The sequence below is a fragment of the Chrysochloris asiatica genome, unplaced genomic scaffold (assembly GCF_000296735.1).
Source record: "Chrysochloris asiatica unplaced genomic scaffold, ChrAsi1.0 scaffold00039, whole genome shotgun sequence".
Taxonomy (NCBI): Eukaryota; Metazoa; Chordata; class Mammalia; order Afrosoricida; family Chrysochloridae; genus Chrysochloris; species Chrysochloris asiatica.
This window is the reverse complement of record NW_006408557.1, coordinates 12679813-12693943: the sequence shown is the minus strand read 5'-3', so window position 1 is coordinate 12693943 and position 14131 is coordinate 12679813. Positions and strand designations below refer to the sequence as shown.

General features: G+C 42.9%; 1 protein-coding gene across 1 annotated transcript in view; it reads right to left on the bottom strand.

Annotated features, from left to right (window-relative positions):
* Positions 1-5538: 5538 nt before the first annotated feature.
* The window catches only part of PAX1 (paired box 1), a 10114-nt gene continuing 1521 nt past the window's right edge, over positions 5539-14131 (bottom strand). The window contains exons 3-5 of the mRNA XM_006860654.1: positions 12083-12225; positions 11126-11348; positions 5539-5630 (exon numbers count right to left, since the gene is read on the bottom strand). Of these exons, the coding sequence (XP_006860716.1) occupies positions 5539-5630; positions 11126-11348; positions 12083-12225 (458 nt within the window). The remainder of the gene's footprint in view (positions 5631-11125; positions 11349-12082; positions 12226-14131) is intronic.

The following is a 14131-nucleotide window of genomic DNA, read 5'->3' as shown; positions in this document are numbered from 1 at the left end:
ACCCATGATTATACTTGGTATTCCACTTTTTTATTTGGCCAGCCCAAGTTACATTGGTTACAATGAGGAAACAAGCTGCTTCTCCTCAAGAAGACCTCTTCAGAATGAACAAGGGTTTCAACTCCAAAGAAATATAACTGAGTATAATTGTTTCAAGTGTTTAGAATTCCCCAATTGGATTGGGGCTAAATGTGTGGTTTTCATTTTATTAACTGGCTTGAAAAAGAAGAAAGTATGATTCCACCTTGCTCTGTCCTTAAAATAAAAGAAAGAAAAAAAGAATTTTTAAAAATGAAATCTAATAGTTTGATTAGAAATATCCCAGTCACAAAACATTTCCTCCGTGAATGAGGCTATAGTTCAGACAGCAAGGTCAAGGGGAATGGAAAATCAAAAATCATCTGGTGCATAATTTCCACACTTTAAAATAAGAAAATCAAATGCTTCTTAGTGTATAATCTGTCTGGATGCACTGTCCTTTCAACTGCGTTTCTTAGGCACATTCTAGAAAGATTCTAAATTTATAGTATCTAGCATATGTGGAGCAGGTAGAATTTCTTTTGAAAAGAAATTCATTCCAATTTAATTCTAGCTAGTGAAACTGATGCTAGGAAATCTAAAACGTGCTTTAACCCAGACCACAGTTCAATTAAATAAATCCCATCCTCTAACAGGAGTCAAGAAAGCAAAGGGGAGAGAGTAATGCAAACACCGTTGTCAGTGAGGGCTCTGAACTGTTGATAGCTTGAAAAGGGGGTTAGTCCATCCGGAGGTTAATTCCACAGCAATTCCAAGTGAATTGGGGGTGGGTAAAAAATAAAAGGTTAATGTTAGTATTAGATATTGGAAATTTACATTTCATTTGTATCAAAATAAGCCAAACCTCTTTCAGGCAGCAAAAATGAAGGCAGGTTCTTGCCCCTACTCTTTTGCCTCCATGTTGTCTCTCTTGGTCTAGAGACTAACTCTCTTCAAAGAAAACAAAAAGCTGCATTCACAAGGTCCCTTGCAGCTTGAATGTCCTTCCGTGGTCTGTAGAAGAAGTCAGGATAATCTCAGGAAGGAGAGCTGCACTTCAGATTCACCATATTTAAAGTTCTGTGTTTCTTCTCCCCCTGTCCTCCTTCCGTTTGGTTTGCCTACTTTCTTTCCTCCTGAAGGAAAAAGTCGCTCTCATCCCCAAGGAAGTTACACTTCCTCCAACAATGAACACAACAAATCTTGCCTTTATTCATTTAAGGCATAAAGCTGGTTCTCTTTACAAAACCTCTGTTTTTAGTAAACCCTTGTTAATATGCATTCATGCAGGAAAATATGCTGCAGACAGTGCAGTCAAAGCTGCTCATCTGCAGAGATTTGCTTTCTCAGTAGTATCTGTGTGTATATAATACAACTCTTTGGTATGAGTTTTCAAATAACACGCACCCAGCGGCACAGATACTGTTGTATCCATTGTTTTCCTGGAAGGATTCATAAAAGACTAACACTGTTTACCTTTAAGGACAGAGAAGAGGGCCGGAAGAAACTTTCACTTTTTATTTAGTATTTCGGTACTGCTTGAATTTTCTAACAATGTATTTTTATTTTTATTTTATATAATGACATGATTTTTATGTTTTCATAACAGTAAAAAAAGGATTATCTGAACAATTGGATTACATGTACTGTTTTTTCTTTTCTTCTCCGTCTTTTTATAAATTTATTTTTATATTAAAAAATAAAAGGCAAGTGTTAATGCAGATGAAAGCTGCCTTTAAGGAATGATTCTTTCTCAGATTATTCTGTCATTCGTGGTACCCTGCAATTTTATTCCAAGTCCCCAGGATCTCCAAAGATCCACAAACACAAAGAACAAAACTACAATAGGATACTTATACTTTAGATCTTTGTAGATCGATCACAATGACAACTCCCCTACCATATGTGAACACCTAAAGGTAATGCTGAAAAGGAGCCCTGTAGGACTGTAGGGTAAGCACTGCACTGTTAACCACAAGGTCAGTAGTTCAAACCCATCAGCCACTCCTCTGAAACTCTCTATAGGGTTGCCTATGAGTCAGAACTGACTCCACAGAACTTAAAAACAACAACAAACCAAAATCAACTCCAGATATATGGAGCAATGCTTGTCTTACCTATAGGACAGATCACCTTATCCATATGCCTTACCCATATGTTGCTGTTTTATACATATGTTATCATTGTTATTAACCTTGTATAGGGTTTCTGAGGAGCAACTGGTGTGTTTGAACTAATGACCTTTTGGTTAGCAGTTCAGTGCTTACCCTACAGCACCACATCAGGAATCCATATGGGAAAGTACATTTCACAGAAAAGGACTCCAGGATTCAGAGATGTCACAGGTCATACTATACCACAGCAAGGATTTAGCCAAAGCTAATTGTTGTTTTTGTTGTTGTTAAATGCTGTTGAGTCAATTCTGCCTCATTGCGGCCCTGTATAGGGTTTCTGAGGTACGGTTGGTGAGTTTGGACCATCGACCTTGCTGTTCAAACCTACCCTAAAGTTGAATGCGTATCCTATGGCGCTTACACTAGGACTCCATCAAAGTCAACTAGGGTTCTTCTATTTTGATGAACCACAGCTTCAAGAAAGAACGTGTGTGCCTGCATTCTCCATCATGAAATGCCTGTGCCTCTTGGCATTATGACTGCAAATTCTGCCTATTCTCTGTGAATGCTCACTCGAGTAATGTGACTTCAGCCACAGGAAGAGGGGACAGAATGGTACAGGTTTGGAAATTGCTTGGCTTTGCAGTGGCATTTAAAACATAAACTCCTTTCATCCTTACTAGCTCCTCTCCCCTGAATACAGGTCAGCCTGAACACAGAATTAGGATAGTGCAGAAAAATGAGGATGGAGACAATTCAGAGGTTGCATCAATTCTCCTTTCTTCAAACAGGGGTGAGATGTCTTCCTTCTTCCTAACAGGCCAGTCCTCCTCTAGAGAGCAAAGATAAACTCCTGAAGCTCCTGTCAGTAAAAACATAATGGAGCCTATAAAGCTCATCTAAGCACATGGAGATAGGCTGAAAATAACTGAAGTCTTGAGGCTTTTCTTCTTTTTCTTTCTTTATTTCTACTATCATTGTGGGCATTTTCTTGGCAAGATGCACTGACAAGTAGAGGTAGGGAGCCCAGGCTTTCAAAATAGAGACCCAAATCCTGGCTTTCTCATGAGACAATGGGGCCTAGTTTCCATGCCCACATCATGCAATTCTTAACTTGTTATATGGTCCAGAGAAAATAAATCATTATCTTGAAAATAAATCATATCTCCAACAATCTTGTCTATAAATTGCTTTTTTTTTAAACCTGAGACACTTGGAAAACATGGGAAGAAAACCTCTGCATTGGAAAGCAAGCAAATATTTTCTTATGAAAATATTTAGCAGTTTCTATTGCTAAGAGATGCAATTAATTCCCCCACTTTGTCTCTGTATATTCAGAGTGGGTGCACACCCAGCAGGCAGTTACTCTCTGCTTTTTAAAAATCTCTCCCATCAGTTTCTAAATGAATGATTATACAAAGCCAAGCAGAGAGGAGAAACAATTCACTGGAGACCTCTTAGACTTGGTAGCCTGAAATAATTTTCTTTAGGTTTTATAATGTTAGAAATGTTCTGGGGAGAGTTCCCAATGGCTGTTCATTGCCTTTTGTCTACTTTAGTCTTGTAAGAATTAACTTAATTAAGGATGATTTATACATATGTATAGAGTCCTGGTTTGGCGCTGTGGGTTAGTGTGCTGGACTGCAAAGTCGATTTGAACCGCACAGTGGTTCAAGTTCAACAGCCAGCCCTAGAGAACCCTATATGGGGTCGCTATGTGTCAGAACCTACTCAAAGGCACTTAACAACATGCGTATGTATGAAGCTGTGGACTAAAGCACTAGAGAGAAAGGTCCATTTGAACCTCAAGGTTGGTAGTTCAAACTTAGCAGCTCCTTGGAAACCTTACACAGGGTCACTATGAATCATAACCATCTGGATAGCACTTAACAACAACAACAACCTCTCTGACTCAGATCCTGAAATTAATCCTAGAAGTGGCTGGAAAAAGAGATGGAGTCTGCAGTCAGACTGTCCCTCCCCTTGGCTGCCCCATGGCAAATAGCCTCCCTCCCCAGTTTACTTTCTCTTCCACCTCTTGTCCTAGTTGAACTGCAAGTCATAAAGAGTAAACCAACTGGATGCTTTCCACTTAACTAAGAGCATCTTGAAGATTAAGATCCCGAAGGAGAGGTAGAACTACACAACATTCAAAACACAGACACAGTTAGTCACGGCTCACCTTCACCAAGTGTACTAAGACGTTTTTCTTTATTCCACACCAAACAGGTCATAGCAGACTCTCATCAATGGCATTTTTACGACCAGAAAATTGCCATTTTAAATCCAGGGTCCCACCACCAGTGTGTCTGAATTTGGAAGCAGTTAACAGCTCTTGTGTACTGGCATGGCTCTAGCAAACACTTTCTGGGGTTTTTCTTTCAGCCCCCCTCTGGCCACATACACAGCTTGCACACCAGAAGCCCAAATGTACATTTGTACCCCCAGGAGAAGTTTGTGATTTAAATTAATGAATATGCTGACCCCTGAGCACGTTGTCTTTTGTCATAATCCTTGCTGGGGAGGTGGGGCACTTCCAGGCCACCGTAGTCTTTGAATCACTAAGAACAGCATGTGCTCCAGGCTCCTGCTCCTCCCCTGTCCCAGTCTTCATTTAGGTGACATTATCTTTGAAGAAGCAAAGAGAAGCCCAACTACTAGATAATGAGAAAATACAGATTTCCAAGCAATATACTTGGTAGGGAGAGGTTGTGAAAACGACACTTCATTGTTTGTTTTCTGGGACCATTAGTATAAAAATACAAAAAACAAAAAGCTGTGACAACTCTACCCATTACCTCAGTTAGAGGCCCGGGTGGGCTGAAGCTGGGAGAAAGGGGGACTAACGGAGGAGTGGGAGCTGCTGAGTCCTAGGTGATGGAGGAAGCACTGACTGGGACTTTCTCTGATGGGGGAGTAAGGGTTCGTTCGGGTGTCAGGAATTAAGGGAAATAGAGTCCACAAAAGGAAGAAGAATAAGGGTTTTGTCCTGATGGACCAGGAAAAAGAGACCAAAGAAGCAAGTTAACAGAGAAAGAAGGCGGGAGAAAGGAGGAGCAAATAAAGTGTACAACGGGAAGGAAGGAAAAGACAAGGATAAGAGATGAGGGAAAGAGGACACAGATAAACCTGGGGAGTGTGAGGGGGAAATTAGGCTAGCAGGGAGGCCCTGACAAAGGGGCAACAGTATAAAACCAAAAATCAGAAAAGAACTAAGAAACGCGGTCGGTAAAGAAAGTTTGGCAAGCTAGGTGGGCATGCAGGACTGGGCGGGCGGAGCAGCGCCCAAGGTCTGGCTCCAGCGTTGCGCGCGTCCTAGTCTCCTCTGGTCGGTCCCGTCTGCGCGCTGCATCCGCACGCTGGTCCGCTTCCTCCGGGCTCGACTCGGGCTCGGGGAGAGCTGCGCCTAGGAACTGGAGGCCGGGATGGGCAGTCCGTGTATGCTCCCCAGGGCATCGGGGGCCTTGGTGCCGGGGCTAGGCGGCTTCCTGTCTGCTGCTGAGGAAGAAGGACAGGGTTGTCGGGTGATGGTTTAGCGCGGCGCGGGGAGAGACCCAGGACCTCCCTAGGCCCGCCCACTCGGCTGCTTCTATGGGCTAACGCAGGCGGCGGCGAGCGCGCTAGAAACCCAAAGGGTGTGCTGAAGACAGTAGGTCCCCACTCTCTCGAAGGGCCCCGCCTGCCCTTCGTGCCAGCTCTTACCCTCCCGGAAGACAGACATTGGTTTCTCTGCAGGGCTCCTTGGTAGGCCGTTTTCTCAGCGTCCCCTGATCCTCCGCCGTAAGCCAATCTCTAGGCCACCCCACACCCCTTCCTCTGACCCCCGCTGCAGAACTTTGCTTGTTGTGGGGAGTTCTTCAGATTTGACTTCAGGGAAAGATAGTGGAGTTGAAATATTCGGGACCCTGATGCCACCTCCACCAACCTTAATCCTGCTCTAGGACCGCGGCCATCAAAGCCTCTCCCAGCTTATTAACACCAGTGGCTCAGGACATTTACAGTGGATAAGGACAAATTGTGCGGAAATCTAACCACTAAAACTCCCTTCCCGGGGCGGTCAGGAATACTCTGACTTCGGACGGAAACCCACTTGCCTAAATTGTACCCGGGCCCCTAAAATACACTGCTTACTACTATGGGCATAAGCTCGTCCTGGAACGACCCCACCCCCCGCCAGACAGTGGATTTGTCAGATCATTGGGCATTAGTGAGATGCTGTTGTTATTTGGGGTTTGGGAAAGGGTCCAATAGCATACTGTTGGAAACTTGAAAGTGACACTAAGGTTGCTCAACTCCTATTTTCCTCGGAGGCTCGACTTCTGCACAAGGAACACAAGCTTGTTTACACCTAAACGGGTCTATTTTCTGTTTTCTTTTTTCTCCAACATGTTACTTTAAAGGGAAACTTGGAATGCCTTGATTTGGGGTGAGAGAGAACTCTGGATTTTTTTTTTTTTTTTTTTTTTTTTTTCAATTTCCCAGCAGACCACATGCCCAACCACGGAGACGCTGCCCAGGGCCAACAACCAGGAGTCTTTCTTTCTCTTTCTCTCTCTCTCTTAGAAAATTGTTAGAGTGTAGGAAGGAGGGAGCAGTCTAAAAACAGAAGGGGTCCCTTTGCTTCCTCCACCCCAGCTCTCTTTCATGAATAACAGTTATGACAGCACAACAAGAGAGCTTTTCAGATCTTTTTTCTTCATCCCTTACACACTCCATCCCTAAACAGGTGAGGACCTGTTTAGAAAACTTTTGAGGAGGAGGAGGCTTCTTGGCATTTGCACTTGCCAATTACCTTAGAGACAAGCCCAAAAAGGAACCCTTGAAAAATAAACACCAGGGAGCCTTGGGCAGACTCCACCCCACCCTGCAGGGACAAATCAAGCTTTGAGTTTCAGCTACTGGCTTCTCCTGTGGTCTCCCCATAAGACCTCTTCTCCCTTCCTTTCTCACCCCTGAGATCCCCAGGCAATGATAGTGTGTATGTTAACTGGGCCCCCCTCTAGGGATTCTGCAGGATCATTTAAACTCAGGAGGCAGGTATAGAGACAGACATTTTCAAATATTGGGTCATAATTTGCCTGCCTTTCAGGTTGCCCTGGAATGCTTGAAGGGAATAGGGAGAAAGTGCAGGACTGAAAAGCAGTTGGGTCAAATGAGACTTGCAGCAGGTTGCAACAGCAACATTTGCTTTTAGGATTCTCCAAGAACTAATTTTTGAGCGGAGATAACTGGAAGGAAGGTTCTTTTTAACAAAACACATTTTTGTGTGTGTGAATAGATTCTATAAATCCCTAATTCTGAATGTCCATCCAAGAAGAATTTACACTTTCCAAAGTCTAGCCAAGAAGAATTCAGAACCATGGGGATTTGGATGGTTTCTGAAAATACTCTGATTAACACTAGTTACCTTGAGGGGACTCCTGTTGGATCTATCACTTGCCTGGCTGGGGAAAAATATGGGCATGACTTGACTATGAAAAGACATTTTAATAGTTGGTGAAATTCCTTGAGTGCAAGCCCCTCAACGTGTGGATCAAATGTAACTCCTGTTTTTCTCTTGTTCCTAAGAATGAAAATCTCCTTTTCTAGGATGGATAATATACATCTTATTTTCTTGTCTATATAATAGGGAACTCGAATGCACTAAGGTTTACCAAGAAAAAAAATCAATAAATTGTAATGCATAATTTGGTATTTGATTAGGTTTTCCTTGAGATGTTCATTTACAGAACAATAGATGTTGTGCGCCCTTGAACAGATCTTGACCTATGAATGTCCCTAAAGGTCAGAGAAGACCTGGCACTTGGCTGTAATCTTTAATGTAATATTTACAACAACAAATTACTGGGTCTTCTCCCTCCAAACCACTGGTGGGTTCAAACTAGAGACCTTCAGTGAACTCTTTATCATTGCAGCCACCATGGCTCTTCCACTTTCTATCTATTATCTATATCTGTACTATACTATCTATTATTTATACTAGATGATAAAAAATATTTGGTTTTTGCTGAGCAAAATGTCATGCTTCTTTGTAAATGCTATTGCTACCATTTTTTTATGATTCAAACAATTAATGATAGTAAATTGTCTCATGGGATACGTACCAATGAAGATATTAATATAAGTAATTATTTGAAAATAAAAGGCAAAGATTCAAATTACTTTGTCTTTTCAAAGACCACTAGGATAGTAGAAGTACATTTTTGACCTGAGTTTCTATAAATGAGAAAAGGAATAAGACATCTATAATTCAAGTGAGTATGCAATTCTCACCATGTGAAAAATGTCAGGTAGCTCATGATTTTGTTTTAAAATCCCAGTCAAAGAGATACACTTGTGTGCCAGCTTGAGAAATCATGTTTTTAAATGATGGACTTGATTTACTTAATACTCCTTTATCCATACCCTTAAAAAAAACATGAAGATCAGGAAATGGTTCATTTTCTAACTAGTGTTGTTAATTATTGCTACATTTTTAATGGGATGCAATGTTTCATAATATAAATGGTAACCGTGTTGAGGGTGTCAGGAAAAGCACACAGTTCTGGATTTCTGAAGGGAAAGTATCTCCTAAACAAAATAGCCTAAATGTTGAAAACTCTCCCCTGAATTAACTATAATTAGTTTGGAATTCAGAACTGGATGTTTTAGCTTTGGATGTAGTTTGTTTCAAATGTAGCTATTGTTTCAAATGTAGCTATTGGAATGCCTTAATCGAAGAGGCTCTATTAAAAATTACCTCTGATGACAGATTACTAATTCTTCCTTTTCCTTTGAATCAACTCAGAAGAAATCATTTAAATTTGTGGATATACTTTTCCAATTCAAATAAACCAGCTTAGCTAAGCAGCTTGTTGTTGAATATAATTAAGTCAATTTCATTTCAATTTCTTACTTAACTGATAACCCAGGTTGTTGAGAAGATTAAAGGCCAAGGACAAGAGAGTTAAGCACTGATACTAGGACCCATTATCTGTCCTTGCATTTAAAATATAAAGGCGATCTAATTCTCAACTTTTAAAATGTCCTTCACTTAAGATTCTCCCATCACTGACCAGGTGATATTACCCTATTATTTAAATTTAATTTAAAATTAAATCATAAAGAAATCTTAATTCTCAAATTTTATAAATTTTCTTTACTTGAATTTGCCTGTAATTAAGCAAATTATCATTATCCTAATATCTCAGGGTTTTTTTTGTTGTTTTTTTTCCGGAAATACAGAAAAATACTTCTGCTCCTCCATTGGTTATTATCAATGGCACCTTAATCCTTCTCCCACTCCCCCTACTTTCTTGCTCTTAGATCATGTCACCAGAGATGACTTAATTATTTGTAAATAGTACTTTTTACCTTGGCTTTACCAAGGTGGAAGTCCCCACCAGTCCTGCCTGCCCCATTGCATACTGCCTCCCTTTTTTTGACTCCCTCTTCCCTACTGCCTCCAACCTGCCAAACCTGAGGTAGAGGTAGGTCAGGTAATAAAGGTCCTTCAGTAATAATAGGAACCTCCCTCCCTCTGCCCAGCTAAACTCCCTGCTGGGTCTGGGATGCCCTGGAATGCCTTCCATTTCCAAGTCCTTTGCAAACTACTGGCCCATCAGAATCTAAACATAGACAAGTTGTAGATCATGAAATCCAGTCACCTCTTTTCCTTTTATAAAAATGATGACTGAAGGAAGGATGAGATTTTTTTTCAAGTTAAAATTGAAACCAGAACCAAAGGTCAGTCAGTGTAAGAAGATATCCTTCATACTGCTGCTGGCTGCCAGTGAAGTACCTCCAATTGGTTTATCAGGGAGAGGATTTAAGAAAGAGATTTAAGAGAAGGAGGATGATAAAGAGAAAAAGAAGCAGAACTCCTGACCACATTTCATGAACAGAAAAAAAAAAAAAAAAGGAAGGGTTAGAACCATAGAGTTCAAAACATCCAGGACTAAGGGACACAGAACTAAAATACTCTTTGTATTCCACAGGATACGTTTAAAAAAGGAGAGTGACCCACTGCCAATAAATCAATTCTGACTCATAGCGACTCTGAATCTTTATGGGAGCAGATAGCCTCATCTTTCTCCTGAGGAGTGACTGGTAGGTTCGAACTGCTGACCTTATAAGTGGCAGTCCAGTGTTGAATCCTACAGCACCACTAGGACTCTTAAAGAGAGACCAGGGCCTGGTTAAAAGGGGGGGGGGGAAAGAACCTTAACCCTTGAATGCAAGCCCCTCAACATGTGGATCAAGTGTAACTTTCCTAACAGATGATCAGTGCCCGGGAAAGATCAGGCTCCTCCACTGGTCTCAGACATTAAGGCAATTCTCCACAGACCACAGAGAGACGGAGCTGGAAGATGGTTTCTAAACTCCTGTATGGATGGAGAGAAAAACACAGGCCCCAGAGACAAGCAACAATTTGACCAAGGGCTCAAAGGCTCCATCTAAACCCAGGAGTCTTGCTTGCCAGCCTAACCCTCTTTCTCCTCTCTTCTTATACTTAGGGGGCCCTATTCTCAGATGGTAGCGTAGTGGTTACGAATCGGGCTGCGAACCTTAAGGTCAGCGGTTCGAAACTACCAGCTGCTCTGCGGGAGAAAGATGAGGCTTTCTACTCCAGTAAAGATTTACACCCTTGGAAACCCTGTACAGGGTCGCTATGGGTCGGAACCGACTCGACGGCACTTAACAACAACAACAATTCTCAGATGGAGGACAAACCTGGAACCCCTCTCAACCTCAGTGTACCTTTCTAGAAACATAGGCATACACCTGCTAGAAATTAACTTGATCTAAAAAGCTACATGCACAATATTTAACTAGGAAGATGTCATGTATCACCAGAATGGGGTATTACAGGTGCTCTTCCCTCAACTTCTTTCTTTCCTTTTTCTTTCTTCCATTATCACTTTTTTTCTCAGGCTCATATCCACTTCTCTGCATCCCTCTTCATTCACAGGTCACCCATCCCACCCCTCCCCATGCCCATCCATGTCCCTCACCTTCTCGGCTGGGATGCTTGAACATCATTGCTGCAGCAAGTTCCCCACCGTGTACTGCCACACTGGCCCCAGGTGGTGCCAATGGGGGACCCTGTGCTGGAGGCCATGGGGGACCTGGGGCCAGGTAGCCACTGCCAGGCGCGCTGTACACACTGTGCTGGTTGGAGGCAGGGTAGGCACAGGCCGGGAGGAAGCTCCCCACTGCTGAGAGGCTCGTGGTTGACTAAGGGTAGAGGGGACAGATAGTCAGCCAAGAGTATTCCCATGGTCTCCCTCCCTGGCTTCTCTAGCACAGAAGTAGAGAATCCTTGTGGACTGGCTTCTAATTTTACTAGTAAGGGCTCTTTTGTTTTTTTCCCCCATATATAACTTCACATAGGTTATATATGACCAATCTAATGGTCATTGTTGTTGTTATTAAGTGCCATCAAGTCGGTTCCGACCCATAGCAATCCTGTATAGGGTTTCCCCCAACATGGCTTTTCAAATCGACTTTGTAGTCCAGCATGTTAACCCACAGCACCATACCAGGACTTCTCTAAGGGTCATATATAACCTGTATTTTTAAATCCACTCTAATTGTAATAATACAACTAGAAGTGGGTATATAGAATTTATTCTTGATTTAGAAAAAGTGGGTCCTTACCCTATCTGTGGTTCAGGATTCTAGTTTCTATAGCAAACGTATCTTGGTCAAAGGCAAATCAGTCCCCCTTCAAAGCCCGCCAACCCAGTAGCTAGAAAAAAAGGAGAGATATACACCAAGTAGACACACTTCTCCTAGTGCTCAATTGACTTCACAAGTTTTCTCTATTTCCTCTTCCTCTCTTCTCTTTTCCCTTTCTCTTCTATGTATCTCTTTCCTCTCCTCTCTTTTCTCCCTCTCAGTCTCAGTCTCCCTGTTTTCCATCCATTCTGCTCTCTTAGTTAAGGATAAGTACCCTGCTACTCAGTTACCTGAGGGTATTTAATATCCACCTCCAAGGCGGTTTTCTCAAGCCCATTCACTGCTTGGGTGGCAGAAAATGTGGTTCGATTCACGCTGGCCCAGTCTTCCATCTTGGGGGAATAAGTGGCACCTTCGCTCCCAGCCAGGGCCCCTGCTGGGGGCACATGACAGATTAGAAGGGCAGAGCAGAGCACTGTCCACCTGCCTAGGCATTTACACAGGTGCTTACAGTCAGCTTATATACACAGGCCTAGCCGAGGGGTTCTCCAACAGCTAAGGGTGGTCAAATTCTCAGAGACCAGAGGTGGAGTGGCCCAAATGTTAATTTCAGTCCTAGAGGGGCAGAGCAGAGAAAGACAGTGGCGCCTGCTCCTCACTCCTCCCAGCTCTCCTTGTCCCGCTTCCCCTGAAATGGCAGGTTTGGTGGAAAGGCAGCTTGTGGGGTTAGAGGCTAGGCAATGTCAGCCAAAGCACCCACTCAGCTATCCAGAGGTGCATGGAAAGGAATGCTGGGTGCCCGTTACAATTCCACAACAGCCTCTTGAGTATTACAAGGAGATCCTTTCAGTAGAATTTATAGATAAGTGGGAACAGGTGCATACAGTTCTAATTTAGACTTCAGTGCAAGAAAAGTTCAAATTGTTTTCAATGATTTAAGAAGCAACTGCAGCACAAGAAAGTGACTGATGAGAAATTTATTGAGTAGGAATTGGGTACTTTCAAAATAAGGTCAAATTTACAAAGCATTAAAAGGTAAAGACCAGCAGTTGAAATGCACCAGAAACTCCTAGGAAACCTATACAGGGTCAGTATGAGTTGCAACCTACTGGACTGGATGGCACTTAACAACAACAACAGTAATGAGTTGTTTTTTAAGTCAGACTTTAGTAAATGGGGACTTAACTGTACATTGGTTTCTCAAAGTCTCAACAAGCATCTGGAGGTCTAGGAAACTATCCTGCTTGGAACTACTTTCAAAGACTCCAGAGTCTCCCCCCAGACAGGCGGCAGGCGGCCTCTTGATCAGTTTGTGACTCTGGTGCAGATGTGTTCCCTTCACACCTGTGCTCCAACTGGACTGAAAGTTTCAGGTCTGAGTACAAGCCCTGGAGACCACCTCCCCGCCAGCCCAGCTGCTCTGAGGGAACTTTTGGTTCCAGCCACCAGGAGAGACACAGAACTGTGAGACCACAGAAACACTCAGACTGCTGTTAGAGGTAAGCATTACCAGTCAGTCATTTTCCCACCACCGCTTCTGTCTCCTGGGCTACTGGAAGTCTGTCATTTATGCTCTTAGGAGTACTGCTATCCCCCACAGGCTGCTGGCGGAAAGGGACAATACTAAAAGATAAGAAACCCAGTTTTGGTCCACCCACTGTAATGAGCAGTGCATGGAGGTTGCCTGAAAGCTTCCCCTTCCTTACCACCTCCCACTACTTAGAGAGATGACCAATAGTGTGTTTTTTCATTATAGGCCAAGGGCAAGTCCTTGTGAGTTTTCACCCCAAAGATGCCCTTGCTATAATCATTGAAGATCCCCAGTCTAGTACTAGGACCTACAAGGACAGGGACCTACTGAAGATCTAGGCCACATTAAGTAAGACTGACCACAAATAGGCATCTTTCCCTGTAATTAAAAAAAAACCAAAAACCTGGCTGTATCTGCAATAGACAGGAATGCACTCTTTGGGTTCATCTTTTGGGGTACATTGAGGATGGTGAGAGATCCAGAAAACTAAAGAAAAGGTCCAAGAATTTCCGGAGCCGTTTGTTTGGCTTAGATCTGGAGATAGGGGGTTGAATAGTTTTTACAAGAATGAAAAGGCGAAATTTCAGGCCTCCGAATTTGTGGTCGGCGATTGCTCTTCCATTTGGGAAATATTTTCCATATTTGTCATAAAAAGTTCAAGATGTCCGAGGGCTCCTACAGAAGACTCGCACCCCCAGAGCTTCCCCTGCTAGCCTCCAGCCCTACCCTAAGCCCGAATCCGTACGGGATGGTGGATAAGCGTGACATCCCCACCCCACCCACCCACCCCCATTAACCAAATTAAAGA